Here is a 20121-nt window from a genome sequence, read left to right as displayed (position 1 = left end):
TAAACATGCTTTTTTTGAGGTCATAGAATTTTTTTTTTTAAAACATGCAAAATGAAAACTATTTTCAAAAAATAAAATTAATAAATATATTTTTTCTTTAACTTCCCTTATTTTTTGGTCTAGAATTTTTGTATCACTTGTGCGTGTATAATTTTTGAAACATTGAAAGTGGCCCGGGGTAGTAATGGGCCTGTCTAAGAGCGAAGCCCAGGCCTACGGAGATTAAACCCTAGTCTGAGTTGCATCGAGCATGTATATATACATCAAAAGAACTCAACCTAGGGTTTGTGTAGTTCCACCGAGTAGCAACAATGTCGAAGCGAGGTTCGTTTTCATCACTCCATGTTTCAATTCCCTGTAATTGTAAAGTCGATTATCAATCATCATTAATAATTAATTAACTAAGCTTTGATGATTCATCAGGTCGCGGAGGATCGGCGGGAAACAAGTTCCGCATGTCGCTGGGTCTGCCGGTGGCGGCGACGGTGAACTGCGCCGACAACACCGGCGCGAAGAACCTCTACATCATATCAGTGAAGGGGATCAAGGGTAGGCTGAACCGGTTGCCGTCAGCTTGCGTCGGAGACATGGTTATGGCCACCGTCAAGAAGGGAAAGCCCGATCTCCGTAAGAAGGTGCTGCCCGCCGTCATCGTCCGCCAGCGCAAGCCTTGGCGCCGAAAGGACGGTGTTTACATGTACTTCGAAGGTTTTTCACTCTTTCTCTTCTCTTTCCTTATTATTGATTTCTTCTTTTATTATATTTTTGTGTGTTTTCTAATTGTTATTGACTCGGTGGTTTTTGTTTTGCCAGATAATGCTGGTGTTATCGTGAATCCCAAGGGTGAAATGAAAGGTATGGAATGCCTCTTGTTTGTGTTTTTGGTTTCTATAATTGCAATTAGAATTTTGTAGTTTAGTTTGTTTAGGGTTTTGTGTTTGAAGTGTTTTAGTTAGGCTCTGTTTAGATAAACTCTTGCATGATAAGAAAATAAGAAACTAAATGCATTGGCGTTTTTCATAAGCTGAAATGCGCTTTAAACTTGAGAAGATAAATGAAAATACAAGAATCTCAATTTCTTTGCTATCTTTTTAACTTACATAGAAGTTGATTCAAACATGCCTTGCTTTTGGAGTTTGTGTGAGATCAGAGTGTGATCTTACTTGTTGGTCTTGTTTCTTGTGTTAAATGGTATGTGTGGTGTTTGATTGGGTGTGACTTCAAATTGTAGGTTCTGCTATCACTGGTCCAATTGGGAAGGAGTGTGCTGATCTGTGGCCCAGGATTGCAAGTGCTGCCAATGCTATTGTTTAAGCTAGGATTTTAGTTTTTGTAATGTTTCAGCTTCTTGAAGTTGTTTCAGATATTGTTTTAGGTTGAATTGCAGACGATATTGGCATTTGGCACATATAGTTTGTCTTTGCTTGACTTCTCAGGGAGAAGTGTTTTGATGAGATTAATTGATAGTTACAAGAGGTGTTTTCTTGGTTATTCTTGTGATTTAGTTTCTTGTTTAATCCGCTTTACTTATTGTGAGTGCATGGGTTTTATTGGCATTTTGAATGATGTTGAGGGGGTACCTTGTTTTGCTTTGCAAAATGATGTACCAGGGTTGACTGGGTTGGCATAGGGTTCACTGTTCTTAGCAAAAAGTTTAAACATATATAATTTTGAACCTACCGAATCCTTGGGTTGGTGTTATTTAGCAACCAGAGAATGTCAAATTTGTCATGGTTTGGCTGTGGATAATTTGCTTGCTAGTATGGTTGGTGTTTTGCTGACAAAATAGGTGCGATAACTTTGAATTTATGTGTTTTTTTTGGCTAATTGATTTCTTGTTCTATTCAATATAATTTCTAGCTTAGGCTTATTCTATTGAATATGTTGTTCAAGGTGATTTAATCCTTGTTTTCACATCAAATATTCAAATGAACAGGAAGTACTACAACACATTCGAACACATTCTTTTTTAACACCCGTCTTTAAAAACAATAAAATCATTGGGGAAGTTCATTAAAATTATACAACCACCCAATTTTATATTTAAATAAATTTTAGAGCGAGCGTTACTAAGTTGTTAACATTGTTCCTCAAATGAATCCCCCCACCTTAGTCACAAAGTAAAAGGAAAAAAGAGCGCGGGATTATTATCAACTATGGTCGTTGAAGAAAAGTGCCTTTCCTTGGGCTTCTGAACAAATACCGTGCAAAAGAAAATCTTGTTAGACTACTTGTCGAACATTATCAAAGTGAATAGGAACATCTTACAAGTTTCAATGGTAAAAATTGTTAACATGGTATAAGTGTAGAAAGAAATTGATGTGATAGCTCCATAACTCGGGCTTTAATTAGGGGTTTGCAACAATGTTAATATTGTGTATGTATCTGCAGTTCTGCACATTGTAAGCTTCTGGATTAGAACTGTTTGTTGGAAGTGATAGTTGTTTATTAAGGGTAATGAGTTCGAGATGTTAGTGTTATTGTTGTTGTTAAAATGAGTTTTTTATAACTTAAAATGAGTCTTAAAATGAATTTTTGCATAAGTTAAAAATCTTTTAAAAATCTGAGAGTTTTTATAAATTATTTTATTTAGCTTATCTTCATTTAATTTTTTTTCTCTTAAAAGTGTTTTAGAATAAATTCATTCAAATAAGTAATTATTATTGTTGTCGATATTGTTATTGTTATTATCATATTTTGTTTTTTTTTTGTGAAGTTGAATATCATAAACTGATATAAAAAGAGAGGCCTTGGTTGTAAAAGACCATAAACTTACGTCATAGGTGTGCGAATATGATAACTAAAAAACTTTCGAGGAGTGACTTTTGACGGTGAAATTGGGAAAGAAAACAACATACTAGAGAAATTCATCAACATACTTTATCTTATTTATAATTTCACTTTGTTACGATACATTGGTGTTTTTTTATAATTTTTAATTTTTTTTTATCGTATCTTTCAATTTTATGTGCGCTTTACTGTTTACCATAAGATATATCCCCCTACTTGGTTTTAGTCTTTATTAGTGAGAATTTATTGCAATTTAGTTTTACACTTTGGTTTTTGTAAATAAGAGGGCCTTAGCCCATACGAGAAAACTTTACTATTAAAAAACCACTAGCAAAAGAAATGTTAGCTACCTTTAATATCTATGTAAGCATGACATGATCTGTCCCTCAAATTAAACTATGAATTCATTGGGACTTAATTTATCTTTTGGTAATCAAAAGGTTATGAGAGGGAAGGTTGCCGACATGACTTCTATGCCACAAACTTCAAATTTTAAGTGATATATTCACGAAGGATAAGTAGCAGAAATTGAACTCAAATAGCAAATGGACAAGACCTTTGTTTTGAGGTAGTTCAATCCTACCCTTATTGGTGGACTTTATTTCATTTACATCATTATATAAAACGAAGAAAAAGCTAGCGATTTCTGATCTGTTTTTTTTTTTTTTTTTTATATATATACTTTTAGATATGTCGTGTCTAAGGACCACAAAGCATCCAAGGAAATTCGCCAAACCTTTGAGGAAATCACAAATGATGCACACTAGCTAGTAGGTAGCAACTCGTATAGAAGACTCTTCAAAAAGTGCTTGAGCACCCCATTTACACCACTAAAGGGCATCTTTTCAATCCACTCCAATCTGGGCCATTATTAATCTTTAAAAAGGCAATAAACTAAAGTATGATTACTTGATGCATTTTTTTTATTGGGTAAGAGACAAATGTCTTTTAATCTATTGGATCAGAGACTAATTCTACTTGTGATGTATGACCGCTATTAATCTAAGAAAATTTTATATAATATAAAAATACAATAAGATCTTACATCACTCTGCACCAAATAATTGATGCATTTGTTCATGATAATAATGCTTTTCATTCCCAACAAATCAAAAATTGACATCCTATACTTGGTTCCTTCCTTGTGCGGTGTACAATTGATAACAAGCTTTCATCCAGTCCAATTCCTCACGATGCATTATTTTGTTATAGCAACACTCTCACATCTCACATCTCACATCTCACTTGACCTTAAGTGTCAAGATAGCTAGCTAGCACAACAGAATGAAAACACCATATAGTTTTATATATCTCAAATCACCCAGTTCTTGAAGCTTCTATTCATAGCAAAAATGAGAGTTAGCCCTTTAGTGACACTTGGTAATGTTCCAAGAAAGAGGTTACTTGGCTATGGCCCTTCTTCATCAAGCGTTCTGAGACAGCTAGTTTGCAAGTTGAAGCGTGGCTGGAAGCAAACCATGGGATGGCGCAAGAGAGGTCCACAATACAGCTATGATTTTCTCAGTTATTGTCTTAACTTCAGTGATGGTCCTTCAAACGACCATATTCATATCCCTCCTTATCTTGCATGAAGATATATCTTTTCTTTGTAACCTTCTCCTTTGGCCATAGAAGGATAAAATGTATTTTAAGTTTTTGGTCAAAATTAGTTCCAGTCTTTTATATTTTAAAAATGGTGATTTTAATCATCATGTTTTTAAAAATATAGTGAATTTCGCTCTTGATCAAGTTAAGATGAAATATTATGTTTGAATCAGTGTTAAAATCACGTTGAAACGAGAAATTGAGTTCTTTATAATGTAAAAATTATATTGTAATTTTTATCTGAAAGCTCATTAATATTGGATTCAATTGCTTTCTAAACACACACATGCGAATGAGATCCATCACATTTTAAAAATATAATCAAAATAATTATTTTTAAAAAGATAGGGATTAAAACATTTTTTTACGCTAATTAAATCTTGAGTAGCGTAAATTACATTTTACCCTATGAATAATCTCTGCAGTTCATTGTCATTCTATAGTCATATGATAATATTTTGCAAATTGCATAATTGTAAGCTTGCTTCACCCACTTGTCACTCGATCTTTTCTTATCATGAACGTCGGTTCATAAGTTAAGATTTGGAATAAGGCACATGGCACATGATTTTTAATCTTGTTGAGTTATATATATATTTATAAACAATCTTGTTCAGTTTCTGCCATTGTGATTATAGAACTGCATGTTTTCAGTGTGTTAGTCATCATTTACATCCTTTTTTCTTCTTTTTGGGATCTGTCCTCGATTTATTTTAGTGGTATGCCTTTCACTCCAAGTGACCACATGGATGAGTTGTCCTCTTGATTATCCACTTAACCACTTTCATAGCCTTTTTATTTTATGCAGTTTATTTTTTGTTTTTCATATCTACATTTTAGGCAGGATCTGGAAACTTAATGATAAGAAAATAGAGTAAAGACTGACTAGCCAAGATAAGTACCTTGTTCGTTTTTCAACAAAATAAAGGTAAAAAAAGTTGGCAAAACGGCTCCCCATAGCTGGAACACACATTATTTAGCTTAATTTGTTTCCTTTATGCCCCCACCTATACACATATTATCAAACAGAATCAGGCAGGATTCGGATGAGGGATATAGTGGATGCATGCATGGCAAAAATAATACTATTCGAGTAATATTAAAATGAATTAAGAAATTTAATTAATTTAAGTAGTAATATTAAATTTATTAATGATTTGTATTGTTGCCTTAAAATTATCCATCAAATATATCATTACGATTCTATTTTTTAAGAAATTATTAGATAATTTTATACTATCACTGGATTTTTGATTTCAACTTTTAATCAATCTTTACATGATACACAATTAATTAAGTATTATTAACTTTTTTCTTGTAAACTAATAAATTAAATATGTGTCACATAAAAATGAGTTGATATCATAAATGAGTGGTGGTTGAAGACTACTTTAATAATTTTTCTAATTTTTGACCTTTTTATTAGGATAGAGTAGTAATTTACTTGTAAGTAATAGTTTTTTTTTATTAATTTTTTTATCCAAATGAGATAAGTCACTTTCGTAAATATGGATTTTTTTTGGTAAACTATTAACTATGATTTTGTTTTTCTTATTTATTTTGTAGAAGTTAAAAATAGCTATAAATTTTTAAGCTGTATATAAGCCATAAAAAAATAGGTCCATGAATGCGAACTCCTATTAAAAATGTAGGACTTATCTCGTGTAAGTTTTATTTTTAAAATACACTACTTGGTAGTTTTAAAAGCAAACTATCCCATTTTATTTAAAAAAACTCACAATCTCTTTATATTTAATTAATTAATGTATCTATTTAAGTTTTTATCCTTATAAAAATAAGAATTTAAAAAATTAATTTATTAAATATTATTTATTAACTAAAAAAATACATATTCAATTGATAATGTAAAACAATTTTACAGTATATTAAATTACAAATCACATGTATAATAAATATGTTGATTTTTATAATAATTATCTTAAAAATTATATAAATACTGATTATTGAATAACAATATAAATATGATTTATACTGTCAAGATCATTAAACTAAAAAAAATATTAAATAGTTAAGATTATTTTTTTAAGAAAAATGATAGTAAATAATTTAAAAGAGTCTTACCTAGAAAGAATCGATGCAAACTTTCCGAGCATTCCTGTAAAACAAGACCGGAATGTGTTTTTTTCATCCTTATGCATAATTACATATTCAACTTGCTTTTATTTTTAAACTTTTTCTAATATCTAAGCCTTTAATTTCTCTCTCTGCAATGAAGTAATACTAATACATATAACTGTTTAAGACGTTGTGGAGGAAAAAAATGATACATTTTGAAAATAGCTTAATGAAGTACCATGATATGTCTATATGGATGATAAAATTTCACGTCTTACCTAATTAAAAATCTAAAATAAGGAGCCCGTGATGTGTGGCAATGATGATGTACCTATATTCTTATTAGTAACATTAGCCGAAAGAAGTTTCTCTTCCAACCTGGAATATTGATGAATAGACAGATCAAGAATTTAAATCTTTACTAATAAGTGAGGTGCAATAAGGTATGATTAAAGTTATTAAATATGTTCTTTTATCTTATATCTAAATAAAGTTAGCCTATTTTCAAGGTTAAGTATGTACGTTACATGCCTGACTTGTTATAATGTATAGATATTTTGCGCTTGGATATAAAAAATAAAATCCATATAAAAGTAAAGCACATCTAACATACAAGAAATATTGATATTCATCTTCAAACATGATCTAGAGCTTTTAAACTGAATCTTGTATTGCGAGCATAAAGAAAAATGGATTTCATATAAAAACGTATATAACGGTAGTTTATTTACTAATTAATTAGTAAAATATACCCATCTCTTGTATTTACATATAAAAACATTAAAACTATTATTTTTACATTAATTTTATGTATGTTACAACATGGTTTATAGCATGACATTGATAGGTCATAGTGTTATACGACTCAAACGCACAAACGGTCTAAGACAAGTATACTGAAGAGGACACGGTTCTTGTAAAATTCCCTATCTCAAACTAAGGATTGACATACTAAACCAATATGATTAGATACATATTCTCATACAACCAATAAAGTGGAATGAAATAATAATTAAGGATCACATGCATGTCATTTAATGCAGTGCTATTGAAGTTAATGCATTGTAATTATAGCTCAGTAAAACTAAATAATAATACGTATCCACAAGTGGGGGACAACCTAAGTTGTCTATTTTCCAACTGTAAGCAGTGGTAGTACTTTTGACCCCCAAACGTTGAATTACAAAGCCACCAGTATAGTAGTAGTAATTTACTAGAGTATAATGTCATCCACATTAGTTTTTCGGACTTTCATACATTTTGTATATTACATTTACCACTGATTAAAATTATATGCATAGCACAATTTGATTATCACCTTTTTGTATGCTTTCCCCTACAACAATTTAATGGATACGATATTAGTCACATCCTTAAAGAGGCATGTAATTAGACATTTTACCCTAAGAATCAAAAGTAGGTAATAGAAAAATTATAATTTTTTTTATCAATAAATGTTAATTATAAGTATTTTATTACTGAAAAATATTTGAATTCACAATCTCTTCCTTTCTTCCTTCTCCTTTCAATCATTAAGTTAATTTTATAACTCCAAAAGTTTATAAAAACTTATGCTTCAACTAGCTAGACATTTCAATGTATTATACTTAAGTCTTGAATATTTTCATACAAATTGTGTATTAACGTGTTGGACAAGAATATCACCTAGCAGAATTGGGAAACATAGGAATAATAGTATGATTTTCGGTATAGGAAAGAGGAAGGTCATCACGGTATGTCCCACACTCCATTTCACGCCTATATGTAATTTCTTCACCCATTACCCCTTTTCACACAACTCTTCAATCCCTCTCCCTCTTCATCTCTTTTGTGCAAATGGCCAAATGTTTGGCACTCTCACTAATCATGGCAGGCCTCTTCATTGGCTTGGTGAGTCCACAATGGAACATATTGAACCCAAAATGGGGAAAAAGTGTTGAAGTAGTGAATCGTCCAGAATGGAACATCTTGAATCAAAGATTGAGAAAAGGGGTTGTTGGAGACAACTTGAAGAACTACTGCGAGAGTTGGAGGATAAATGTTGAACTAAACAACATTAGAGGGTTCAGTGTTGTGCCTCAAGAATGTGTGGACCATGTGAAGAAGTACATGACTTCATCTCAATACAATGTTGATTCTGTGAGGGCAGTGGAGGAGATTAGGCTCTACATGAGTGGATTCTGCACTTTAAAAGATGATGGCAAAGATTCCTGGATTTTTGATATTGATGAGACCCTTTTGTCCACAATTCCTTATTATAAGAAGCATGGTTTTGGGTAAGTGCCTAATGTTTTTATTATTATATATATAGTGCACACACATGTAACTAGTTTTTGGTTTTATTTTACTCTATAATCTAGAATCATGGGAACCGTTCAGACATTAGCTAGTTTTTAGTAACCATGATGACTACGACTAGGTGTCCACGATGCAATAAGGAGATATTGGATTAGTCTCACCAAAAAGTTCTTGCTATTGTTGTTTACTAGTCCGAATAATAATGTTTACCAATAAATATTATTCCGATTGGTAAGGATTGAATTTATATTTTATAAAAATGTGAGTTTAAATCTTATTATCAATGTGAAAACTTTATTAGTAAGTAATTTATATGTATTTCTATAAACACTTAATAAATTTTGAGACATGTCCTGACATTATGAGACTTCTAAGAAAAACGCATGGAAACTTTATTCAATAAAAAAAAATAATGTTTAGGCTACTTTTATCAGATGGGTTACTTAGGATATGTTGTCATGTTGATTGTTGAATGTTGAGTAGATTTAGTTGGTGCTATTTTTGTCCAAGTGGTGCAAAACTGGTTCATGACATTAATAGTTAAGATTTAACGGAATCAATTCAATTTTGTGGATTCAATTTCTTTATTTTATGCTCTGTCTTTTAGCTAGGAAGTGCAATCTGGGATGCGTCATTTAGTGACGTGTGTAAGTCACTCTAACCTTCTTTTATTTCCATTGACGAAGGTTCCTTCTCAAAGTTGTTTCAAGTTTCAAGAATTTAAGCCAAAATCCCGTCTTTGTGAAGATTATTATTCAAAGAATGAAAAAAGCTGTGAGTTAGGTAACTAGCTAATCTGATGTAACTGGGGCAATCAATCAACTTACATTTGACTCGTGAAGAACAATTATCTTAATCACAACATTGTAATTATGTGCATCACTTATGATTGTGTCAACTTCCACCCAAAATACAAAAATATAGTGTTTTAAAAGACTATATTGATTTTTTTTTATTGGGGGGTGGGGGATGTATATTGAATTTTGTTACTTGTTAGTCTTGGGATATTTAATTTTGAAATACCCGGATATTAATTTTATAGTCTTATATTAATATTAAATACTCTATTGGAATAAAAACTCTAGGGGAGAAAAGCTGAACGTAACATCTTTAGAAGAATGGATGAAGAAAAGCAAGGCACCAGCTCTTGATCACACACTCGAGCTCTTCCATGAAATCAAGAACAAAGGGTTCAAAATCTTTCTGATTTCTTCAAGAAAGGAAAACCTAAGATCTCCCACCGTAGACAACCTTGTGAGTGTTGGATACCATGGATGGACTAGGCTTACATTGAGGTAATTAATTTATTGTATTTTTTTCTCCTTTTATCAGCAATTGAGAATGAGTTATGGGGCCAAATTTCATACAATCAGAAATTTAACACATTTATACGGCAAACTAATTAACTGTCCGATAAAGATAAGATGACTATTGAATTTAATAATTATATGTTGTTAGTGTAAAACTATTTTACCCTCTTATATAAATCAGACTTAAAATATGCATCTAATTATTTAAACAATCTCATATTTATACAATGATATCAATTTACTAGTTCTTGAATGTAGACCGCGGTTATTGTGTCCACTCAATATTTATTCATTAAGTTAAGTGGTTTGGATGATTTCCATTGATTTTTACATAATATATAATTGAGAGTTATTATTTTTTTATAAATTAATTTTTTTGAGTACATGTGATATAAAGATTGATCGGTCTATAAACGGGTAGTGGTCTAAAGTATAAACCACTTAATAAAATTTCCCTAACAATTCTTAATAAATTACCTTTATTATGTCGGCAGGGGTTTTGATGATGAATTGGTGGAAGTGAAAAAATACCATTCCATGGTGAGGCAACAATTGGTTGATGAAGGTTACAACATATGGGGTATTGTGGGAGATCAATGGAGCACTTTTGATGGACTTCCAATGGCCAAGAGAACATTCAAACTACCCAACTCCATTTACTATAAAGCATAAATTAATTTCTCACTGTTTGCCTATTATATGAACATACTTTTAACTTTATTGGCATTAGCATAAGCATGAGGCCATAATACCCATAAGCTATTGTCCCTTCATCATTGCAAAGGTTTATGAATTATGGAACTTTTGATATTCTATTACTTACCCCATTGCACAAAATCAAAATGGGCTTTTATGTGGGAAGAGAAAAGGCTATTTAAAAGGGTCATGACGCTGTTGACAGCTTTATTTCTTTGCTACGACAAAGTAACATAACTCGTAGTATCTATTTTCTTCAGTCGGAATAGATGCCCGTAAAACAAAATAATATAAAAGCATCTTTCAAGTGTCACATGGTTGCTGACATGTTCTTCAATAACCTATTTGATGTTGTAAAAGAATAATTAAAAAATTAATTGGATTCTAAAAAGGTTAACATTGACAATTAACGATACTAATAAAATGTGGAAACAATGAGGACACCATGGCCCAAATGTTTCTCACCATGTCAAATTGCTAATTGTCCTAGTCTTGTTTTCTAGGCTAGCTAAACAAAGTGCACTCTCTCTCATTGTCAAAGCATTATTTATAAGAAAACAAAAATGCCCAATGGAAGGTGGGCGAGGGTCTTAATGATGACAACATAAAGCAGAATAGTTATTATATTAGTTTGATTTCAATCCTATTTTTTTTTCAGGTTAAACTGTTGACTTGTTTTTAAAATTTCTCATTTTAAGTTTTAGTATATATATATATATATATAAGTTACAAATTTTAGTCCTTACATATAAATCAGTTATTTTGTATTCACAAAAGTTAGTTTTAGTCTCTATTACTAACACAGGGTAAAATTTTCTAACTGTTTAGGGACAATTATAGGTACCAACCGGATAATTTAATCTTTTTATTTTTATTATATTATTAATTACACGTACCAGTTTTTTTTTCCTTTTCCTTTATTTTTTTTTCGAATTTTCTGTTTCTTTTCCCTTCACCTAACAAATGAGATACATTTAATATTTTTCAATCTGTCGTTGCCATAAAAAAATAATAGTTTTTTTTGTTAGTAAAAATTGAAAAAAGTTATAATAAAATTTACAATGATTTACGCATGTTTAACCAATTAAACTAAATTGGTGCTATTAAAAAGTTTAATAGTTTGCAAATGTGTTATATATTTTCAGTAATTAACTATTTGATCAAGTAAAAGTGACCATAGGAAGAAAAAACTAACAGAAAAATTGATGGGTTCCACTCTGGATTTCTTTGACCTCTGATTAACATTTTTAAATCACATAAAATCACGCAGTTAAAAAAAATAAAAGACAGCTAATCGGAGCCTCCCACCTGCATGCATTTTGTGCTAGAAAATTACTATATTGCTTAAAATAGAAGCAACTCAATTTTAAAAAAAAAAACAGATTTTATTACTTTTTTAGAAAATACACTTCAAAAATAGTAACTAAGATTTTAATGAATGGAGTACATCTTTAAAATATACTTATCTTTAATCTTTAATAATTCCTTATTTTTGAGGTTTTTTTTTTTAATTTCAATCTTTCCGAAAAGGTATTTCCAAATTCCAAGCATGGTAATTTGGGTCTGGTTTTTGCCTTTTGAGGAAAATGAAAGAACATTTTTCTTAATCATACGGTGCAAAGCAAACCTCACGTGTACACCGTTAGATATTTTTCTGTTCGCACTCACTCTAATCACCATTACAGCACATCACCACCTCAAACAAAGTCGTACGTTAGTAAATTATTACATTGGGGAATGTACATGGTACTACGACTACTACAACAACACCACCACCAATCCAATCACCGAGAGTGAGCTTCACGCGCCACATTGGCGCGTAGGGTTGCCAGCGGCTATTCCTCCAACCAAAAGAGGCCAAAGCCAAAGCGCATTCGTTCGTCACCGTTCACTCTCGCGAGCACCCAACCTTCTTCGCCTTGCCGGTGACGGAATTAAAAGCACCCGCCCTAGTCTGCATCGAATTCTTCAGCTTCACGTGAAACCCTTCTCGGGTAAGATTTTTGACGCGACTGATTTCGTGAAATTTCGGTTGTATTCTGTCTTGTCTGTTATTTGCGAAAACACCCTTTTCTTCAATTTCCCCCCCTTTTTTTTTGTTGATTTTGGGTCCAATTTGCATTGGGTCACTTCTATTCCTTTTCTTCGTGTTTTTGGTTTCACCCTTTAGCGTTGGCAGGAATTCCGTTCCTAATTTACCCAATTTTTTTTGTCAATTCAATGGGTTATTCGTTTGCATGCGTGTTGTTATGTACATCGTCTGAAGATTTGTTTGTGTAGTATGAATTGCTTTCTAAGGAATTTTTCTTCTTCTGCTGGTTTATTATTGGTTAAGGAGATGTTTAATCACCAGTTTTCACATTTTTTTAGATTATTTTTAATAAATTATGCTTCCTTGCGTGCTGTGCCTGTTGTTGGGAGCCTGGTAGTGGTGGCTTAGATGTTGGGTGTATGTGTTGTTTTCTGAGTCTTGACCAACCCTTTGAAGTTTGAACTGTGTGAAAATAGTGGGGATGAAACTGAAAATTGGTAGAGTTTGATACTGAGAGCATTTCGTGTTACTTATTGGTTGTCTATCATGAATAATATATATTTGCAGCTTTTGTTTTTCTGCTTAAGCTCGTCATTCTTGATGTGTTTGGTTAGTAAACTAAACCTGTACTGAGCAATATCAATGGCAAAATTTATTATGAACAAAGATGTTCTTACTTATATGAACATTTCAATGGGATGTGTAATTTTCAGACTTCGGTTTGTATTGCATGATGATTGTAATGTTTTTTTTCTTGTTCTTTTGGCTGGTGTTTTATCATACTAAAGGAATCATTAAGCATGCTCCCAAAATTTTCACTTACCCCCCTTCTTTTTCATTTCATGTTGTGATACTTGGAAGCAAGGAGTTTATTTTTTTCCTTGTTGATTGCTGTAGCATTTCAAAGATGTCTGGTTTTATTGTATCATGTATCAAAGTTTTGCAGCTTATTGTGCCAAATAGAATTGTACCAATGCATTATTTGGAGTCATAATTTAAACTATTGTATCTCCAATAGAAGTGTAACTCCTTTACTTTATATATTATTCTTACACATTGACAATCATTGTTTTAAGTAAATTAGCCATACCTCCCAATTTTTATATCTGAACCGTACACATAGTACAAAGCAAGGGAGGTGCAAATGAGGTAGGTTTTATTTTCCAATCAAGAAGGGTGTAAGTGTAATCAACACTAACTTCCAGAAAGTTATTTTTCATATTGCAAACCCAATGCATTGAATATTATCTTATACTCAACTTTTAGGTTTATGATTAACAGCTATGTGGTTTAAGGTTTTTAAATTGTTCATATGTTCCTTTTATCAAGTTTAGATTTGTGTTTAAGATTACCCATTCTGTTTATAGTCTTACATTCATGACGAGGTTTTATAATCTAAAGAAACGATGTTCTCACAAGCAAGTTGCTTTCTTTTTGGTTAACTTTTGATGCTAAAGTAGCTTTTTTTCTTTCATAATTGTGAAGATTGATGACAACTTGTCTGGTTTGGGCATCAAGAACAAAAAACAAGCTTTGTAGAATTTTACTGGTGAGCATTGCCATCCAAGGGAAAATGAAAAGTCTAAAGCTTTTACTAGTTTGACTAGATAACTGACACTTTTATCTTTTCAACTAACAATTTAGGAAAATTATGGAAGCACGTTCTGCTTTCTCTATTGACAGATCAAATGCTAAGCAACTCAATAACATGGGGATGTCTGAAGCATTTCCCTCATCATTGCCTGCCCTTCCATCGCCTCTAGAAGAGACATACCCTAAATTATCTGATTCTAAACCAGTTTTTATGGAAAAAGAGCTTAAAACAAAACCTTATACACATTCAAGTCATTTAACTTCCAGCGGAGCAGTTGGGCATATGTTTTCATCTTCTCCTGGATATTCAACTGATCTTCATCACTCATCCTTTTCATCTCATGAAAAACAACCTAGAAATACTCATTTTATTTCACAGTCATTAAGTAACATGGCTTCATTGCCATTATCTTATTCTTCAAATAGTGAACCGATACCTTCTACAACATCAACCCCTTATTCCAATGGAAACAGTGTTTCCTGGCATACAGATTCCTTGCCTAGCTTTCTCGATTTCCCTGCCAATACCTCCATTGGTAATAGTCAAGTAGAAAGCAGTGACTGCAATATCATGGCAACTGAAGAGTATTCTAAGCGAAATGATTGGCAGGAGTGGGCTGACCAATTAATCAGTGATGTTGATCCTTTGACTTCTAATTGGAATGATCTTCTTGCTGACAACATTCAAGATCTTGAACCAAAGGTTAAGTTTTTAATTTCTCAAACCAATATGAGCTTGCAGAGTATACTTATTAGCAATTTATTCAAGCAATATGTTAGAAACTCATTTGTTTCTTAAGGCGATGTACCAGGTCGCAAAATCATCTTCTCAACTTCCAATAGGACACCAATCCCAAAGCCATCAACAACTTCCTGCTTCATCTGGAGAAAATCGTGTTGGTGTTGCCCCAACTTCCTCAACAAATTCTGCACCTGCCAAGCCACGGATGCGCTGGACACCTGAGCTTCATGAGGCATTTGTGGAGGCTGTCAACCAACTTGGTGGGAGTGAAAGTATGTCTATCTTTCTCTCTTTTCAATGCAAGGCCTTAGTTTCTTAAACTTCTGCCTCCTTATTTTTCCCCATTATCTTTTTACAGGAGCTACCCCTAAAGGTGTGCTGAAGCTCATGAAAGTTGATGGATTAACTATATACCATGTTAAAAGCCACCTACAGGTATAAACAATTCGTTTTGTCTTCATAAGTTTGTTTCCTTTCGTGCTTTTGTTGAAAAATATTGCTCCATGAAATGCAGAAGTACAGGACAGCTAGATATAGACCTGAGTCATCTGAAGGTACTCAAGTAACATATGCATTGTATTATATATTCCTTATGTATACTGTATAGGTAATGTTTTGCGTGTTAGTTAGGATGAGGAGATCATTGGCTATTGAATAAATTTTGGATGTATGCCAAGTTGATAATTCTCATCAAATTTCATATTAATTGGATACTAGTTTGGTGTATATAAAAAAAATTGGAATTTACATAAAATATGCTTTTCAAACAAACAAGAAAGAAAATCATCTATTCACCTTATATTAGTTATATAGTAAGTTATTGAATGGTGTAAGTGAAGTCTTACATTGTTTCTAGTGGATCTTAAGCCCTTTGTCTGTAATATTTTGATTATATGTTTTTGGCTTCTCCTTTTGTTTATGGTATCAGACTTTTTTTCCTTCCTTTCCCCCTCCTAATTACTGTATTATGAAACCGTTTAAGATGCAAGTTCCCATGGAATCGTTTCCTATATTCTGCATAACCTAGTTGTGAACATGTTTAGAAGTGAATGTTGCACATGTATGACCAATACAGATACAAGTTTTGTATCCAGTAAAGTAAGACAGTGGAATTTGGCAATATGGTGAAAATTAGGATACAACGCCATGTATATGAACTCACATTCAAGTATTTTGGTATGCTCCAGCACATATGTAATAATACTTGTTTTTTTTTTTTATATGAAAATCAAAGAGAATAGAAGAGTTTTTGAACTTTCAAATAACTACCCAAGTGCACATTAACTGTATTTCCTTTATTTTAGTTTTAGGCTAAGATAAATTGGAGAGATTGTGAGACTTAACTCTATTGGTGTCTGTTATTGATCTGGTTTTCTGCATTTGATGTGTTGAAGTAGTTTGCCTTAAATCTCTTCCTTGAAATCTAGAGCAATGCTCCTTCTCTATGTAGTCCTATAATGCACAATTTGTTGAATACTGTTGGCAGGAGCTGCAGAGAAAAAACTAAGTCCAATTGAAGAGATGTCATCTCTGGATTTGAAAACGTACGTAAACGATTCTATTACTATTTAATTTAAGTAACTTCTCTTATGTCGTGTTGTATTTCCATGGAAATTGATACATCAAACTGTTTGGCAACATTTTGTTCTCTGATGTGACTTTGCTAATACGAGTATTCTCCTCTGATGTTAAGTATTTTATACATTTATCTTTAAATTTTACCATCACCGTCCAAATCAATCTAAAGGTATGAGAAAACATGGCTTTTAAAACTTGAAATGTGGGCTTAAGTTTTCCATTCATCATTGATGTTAGTTATTTGTTCTGTTTGGCGGGAAAAGTTGCATATCCAATCATGCTAGCTAGTGATTGCATCCTAGAGACTGACACTAACACTCACAGCACTGGCATGCAACTTTAATGGAGTTTTAGCCCTGTATGCTTTGTTTCTTCTATTGGCAGTAATTATCCAAATCTTATCACTTAACTGGAGAAGAGAACAGATAGATGGACAAAAAGGTAGGGGAAGCTTTATCGATGAATATAACTTATATAAGGAATAAAATAAAAGAGGAGGATTTTAGATAGACCGTCAATACAGTCTTCATCAAGGTTCTTAGTGGGTTATGATGTAAGAATCATGAAAGAACTTTGAGTATTTTCAAGGAGCCATCCCGGATTAGGGCTATGAGAGGATTAATATTTAATGGCACTATGTAAAGTTTTTTGGGCATATTTGACATGCAGAGACATGAATACTAATTTTTATGCTGACTTTATGACTGAATTGTTGACAGTGGTATTGAGATCACTGAAGCTCTGAGGCTGCAGATGGAGGTTCAGAAGCGGTTGCATGAACAGCTTGAGGTATGAACTCTGATCTTTTAGGAATTTCCTTCTGATGTGTTCATTGATTGTTAAAAGACTAGAAATTTGATTCAAAGGCTCGTTTGCAAGCTGCATTTCTGCCACAGTTGTCATGGCTATCAAAATTCATCATTTATAACTTAATGGAAATAGTGAGAATGAACTTTTAGGACTTACTAGCATTATGAACTTCAACCGATGTTTGTGAGCATGGTGAAAGGAATTGAGGAAAGTAACTTGCCTATAAAGAAAGGAGTTAATATTGTTTACTGTTTATTCTTATTTTTTTGTTTAAGTACAAAAGTTGTCTAATTTCTTAGTGGCATATCATTCTCAAAATCTCAATAAATGACCAGTCTCAATATATAATCATTAGATTAGTTTCATATCATTGTAGATAATTGCGGTACCTTTTAAGTAGAGAAGAATTCTCTTAGAATGTGGGTTTGGGCTTAACTTAACCCCAAAAAGTTAGCTTATAGGGGGAGGGTTGCCCCCCCACATATATACTCTATCTTGACACTATCTTTAGCCGATGTAAGACTTGGATTTTTCTCAAAACATCCCCTCCACCTAATACTTTTGGGCTTGGTGCATGGATAATATGGTGGGTGGCTCTTTTAATGGATCTAGGATAAGCTCTGGTATCGTCTTAGAATGTGAATTTGAACTTAATTCAACCTTGCAAAACCGACTTGTAAGGTAAGGGTTGCCCCCCACTTATATACTTTAATTTGGCCTTATCTCTAGTTGATGTGGGACTAAACCATTAAACCACCACCCTTAGTGTTGCACTTCAGGCAAAACCCCCAAAGGGGCTGCAACTAAGGCGGGCTAAGGAGTTTCCACAATTAAGGTGGCTTTTCCAATAAATTCATTAAGAAAGGAAATGGTAGAAATCAGGAGAATCCTGAATCTTCCAAAAGCTACAAAGCAAACAACAGCAAAGAGAGTGAGTGAAAAAATCAGCTCAAAAGAACAACCCATCCCCTTTGCAAGTCTTGGATTCTTAGAATTACACTTAAAAAACCACAAGGGAAACCTGCGAAGAGGCTATGAAAGTGCGTCCCATAAAAGTTGAGGAGGAATTAAACTCTAACATAATACACTGGGTTCTTTCGAAAAGTGGACACTTCCATAGCATTGATTTGTTCTTTCTACTCCAGAAACCTTCATAACCTGCAACATTTGGTAATTTCTGAACAGCCGAAATGGCTTACAGCCTTGCAACAAACTTGCCACGCTACCTCACAAAACAAAAAGAGGTGATATTAATTTTCTTTATGTTCTTATCAATTAGGTTGTTTCTCTTTGCTATTGCTTAAAAATTAGATACTAAACATAAACACAGCATGTTAATTTATAGGTGATGCCCATACCCTTGACTACTTGTAGAACAGATAGAACTATGCTCATTAAGTCTTGCAAACTTTCTTTTGAACCTTTTTTTTTTTTACCCTTTTAATTTTAAGAGGAATAAAAGAATATGGTTACTATAGTTTGCCATGTGGACTATGGGTATCCCTGACTACAATGGTGAGAACTTTTGTTTCTTCTTTGAGCATGAAACTAATTTCTGTAATATTATTTGGCATATAGGTTATGCCTAATAGAATTTCGGGGTATGGGACTTTTGTTATATCCCATGCATGAAATTTCCAAGGCATACTCACTTCTCTCTTATGGTTGTTCCTTTTTCCACGGTATGATCTGATACAGTTCTCTCCTATTTTCTATGTTAGATTCAAAGAAATCTACAGTTGCGAATAGAAGAACAAGGAAGGTACCTTCAAATGATGTTTGAGAAGCAGTGCAAACCTGGCATTGAAACATTTAAGGCATCATCGTCTGCCATCGAAAGTCAATCTGGAGTGTCTTCTGATGCCATCAAAGATTCTCCAGCCAAAACTGAATCAGAAACCATCAAGGTGGACCATTGCAAGTCAGGAGCTGATCAGGCTAATGGCATTACCACAGTTGAGGAAAGCGCATTGGAAGTGGGTGAGAAGCAGGATGCTCCTGAAAGTCAAGCTTCTGAGAATCCTGAGCAACATGCTAGTGAAGATAGTGCTAAAGCCTCAAAGCGTCCAAGGACAGAGGAGTAAGCCATATGGTCTACTGAATCAGCATTGAACTGACAAGACGATACTGATTCATTTAAGATTTTTATTTAGTAAGGAAGACTTGGTAGATTAATGTCTAGAGCTCCATAGCTTGAGTTCCCCCTGTCCTGTTGTGATCAATGAGGACTTGCATGTGTGTCTGTCATTTTGTTACAAAAATGATGAGTCAAATTTTTGACCAAGACGTTCTTCGAACTTCTTATTTAGCATCCATGTTAGGATGAGATTCTAGTGTACAGTACAGATAATGGCTACAACTCAAATCATAAGTGAGGATTGAACTAGGACAGTATCTTACCAAATACTACCACCCAAAATTCTATGTTAGTGCGTACATCTCCAATATGAATTGTTTATTTTAACTGTACCAAAATAATAAAAGAAGGGTACAATTCTAGTTCTTAAGTTTGTTTTTAACAAATAGTGCTGAAGTGCATATTTGCAGGTAGCCTAGGAATGTCAGCATATCCTCTGTTATTATTTGGCCAT

General features: G+C 32.9%; 3 protein-coding genes across 3 annotated transcripts; all 3 read left to right on the top strand.

The window, feature by feature from the left end:
• The first annotated feature begins 219 nt into the window (after window positions 1-219).
• Window positions 220-1491, top strand: LOC114400873 (60S ribosomal protein L23). The gene is made up of 4 exons (XM_028363532.1): window positions 220-324; window positions 424-708; window positions 814-855; window positions 1232-1491. Exons 1-4 carry the CDS (start codon window positions 312-314, stop codon window positions 1312-1314), a joined length of 423 nt encoding a protein of 140 aa, XP_028219333.1. The 5' UTR covers window positions 220-311; the 3' UTR covers window positions 1315-1491.
• Window positions 1492-8228: 6737 nt separating this feature from the next.
• Window positions 8229-10965, top strand: LOC114399330 (acid phosphatase 1-like). The gene is made up of 3 exons (XM_028361513.1): window positions 8229-8747; window positions 9855-10064; window positions 10574-10965. Exons 1-3 carry the CDS (start codon window positions 8308-8310, stop codon window positions 10749-10751), a joined length of 828 nt encoding a protein of 275 aa, XP_028217314.1. The 5' UTR covers window positions 8229-8307; the 3' UTR covers window positions 10752-10965.
• Window positions 10966-12485: 1520 nt separating this feature from the next.
• On the top strand, window positions 12486-20037 carry LOC114400055 (protein PHOSPHATE STARVATION RESPONSE 1-like). Its single transcript, XM_028362315.1, has 9 exons — window positions 12486-12769; window positions 14293-14356; window positions 14452-15103; window positions 15213-15414; window positions 15501-15577; window positions 15657-15696; window positions 16629-16686; window positions 17440-17509; window positions 19252-20037. The coding sequence occupies exons 3-9, from the start codon at window positions 14459-14461 to the stop codon at window positions 19612-19614; spliced, it is 1455 nt and encodes a 484-aa protein (XP_028218116.1). The 5' UTR covers window positions 12486-12769; window positions 14293-14356; window positions 14452-14458; the 3' UTR covers window positions 19615-20037.
• The last annotated feature ends 84 nt before the right edge of the window (window positions 20038-20121 follow it).

Source organism: Glycine soja, chromosome 19 (genome assembly GCF_004193775.1).
Source record: "Glycine soja cultivar W05 chromosome 19, ASM419377v2, whole genome shotgun sequence".
NCBI classification, from domain to species: domain Eukaryota; kingdom Viridiplantae; phylum Streptophyta; class Magnoliopsida; order Fabales; family Fabaceae; genus Glycine; species Glycine soja.
Note: the sequence above shows the minus strand (reverse complement) of the source record. Positions and strands in the feature narration are given on the sequence as shown.

Bases quoted from the DNA above. Each gene is read 5' to 3' on its own strand.
- LOC114400873 (XM_028363532.1), top strand. The intron at 709-813 runs GTTTTTCACTCT...TTGTTTTGCCAG, and splicing joins TGTTTACATGTACTTCGAAG to ATAATGCTGGTGTTATCGTG. The intron at 856-1,231 runs GTATGGAATGCC...TTCAAATTGTAG, and splicing joins TCCCAAGGGTGAAATGAAAG to GTTCTGCTATCACTGGTCCA.
- LOC114399330 (XM_028361513.1), top strand. From the start codon at position 8,308: ATGGCCAAATGTTTGGCACTCTCACTAATCATGGCAGGCCTCTTCATT. The intron at 8,748-9,854 runs GTAAGTGCCTAA...TAAAAACTCTAG, and splicing joins TATAAGAAGCATGGTTTTGG to GGGAGAAAAGCTGAACGTAA. The intron at 10,065-10,573 runs GTAATTAATTTA...TTATGTCGGCAG, and splicing joins TGGACTAGGCTTACATTGAG to GGGTTTTGATGATGAATTGG.
- LOC114400055 (XM_028362315.1), top strand. From the start codon at position 14,459: ATGGAAGCACGTTCTGCTTTCTCTATTGACAGATCAAATGCTAAGCAA. The intron at 15,697-16,628 runs GTACTCAAGTAA...TACTGTTGGCAG, and splicing joins TAGACCTGAGTCATCTGAAG to GAGCTGCAGAGAAAAAACTA. The intron at 16,687-17,439 runs GTACGTAAACGA...AATTGTTGACAG, and splicing joins TCATCTCTGGATTTGAAAAC to TGGTATTGAGATCACTGAAG.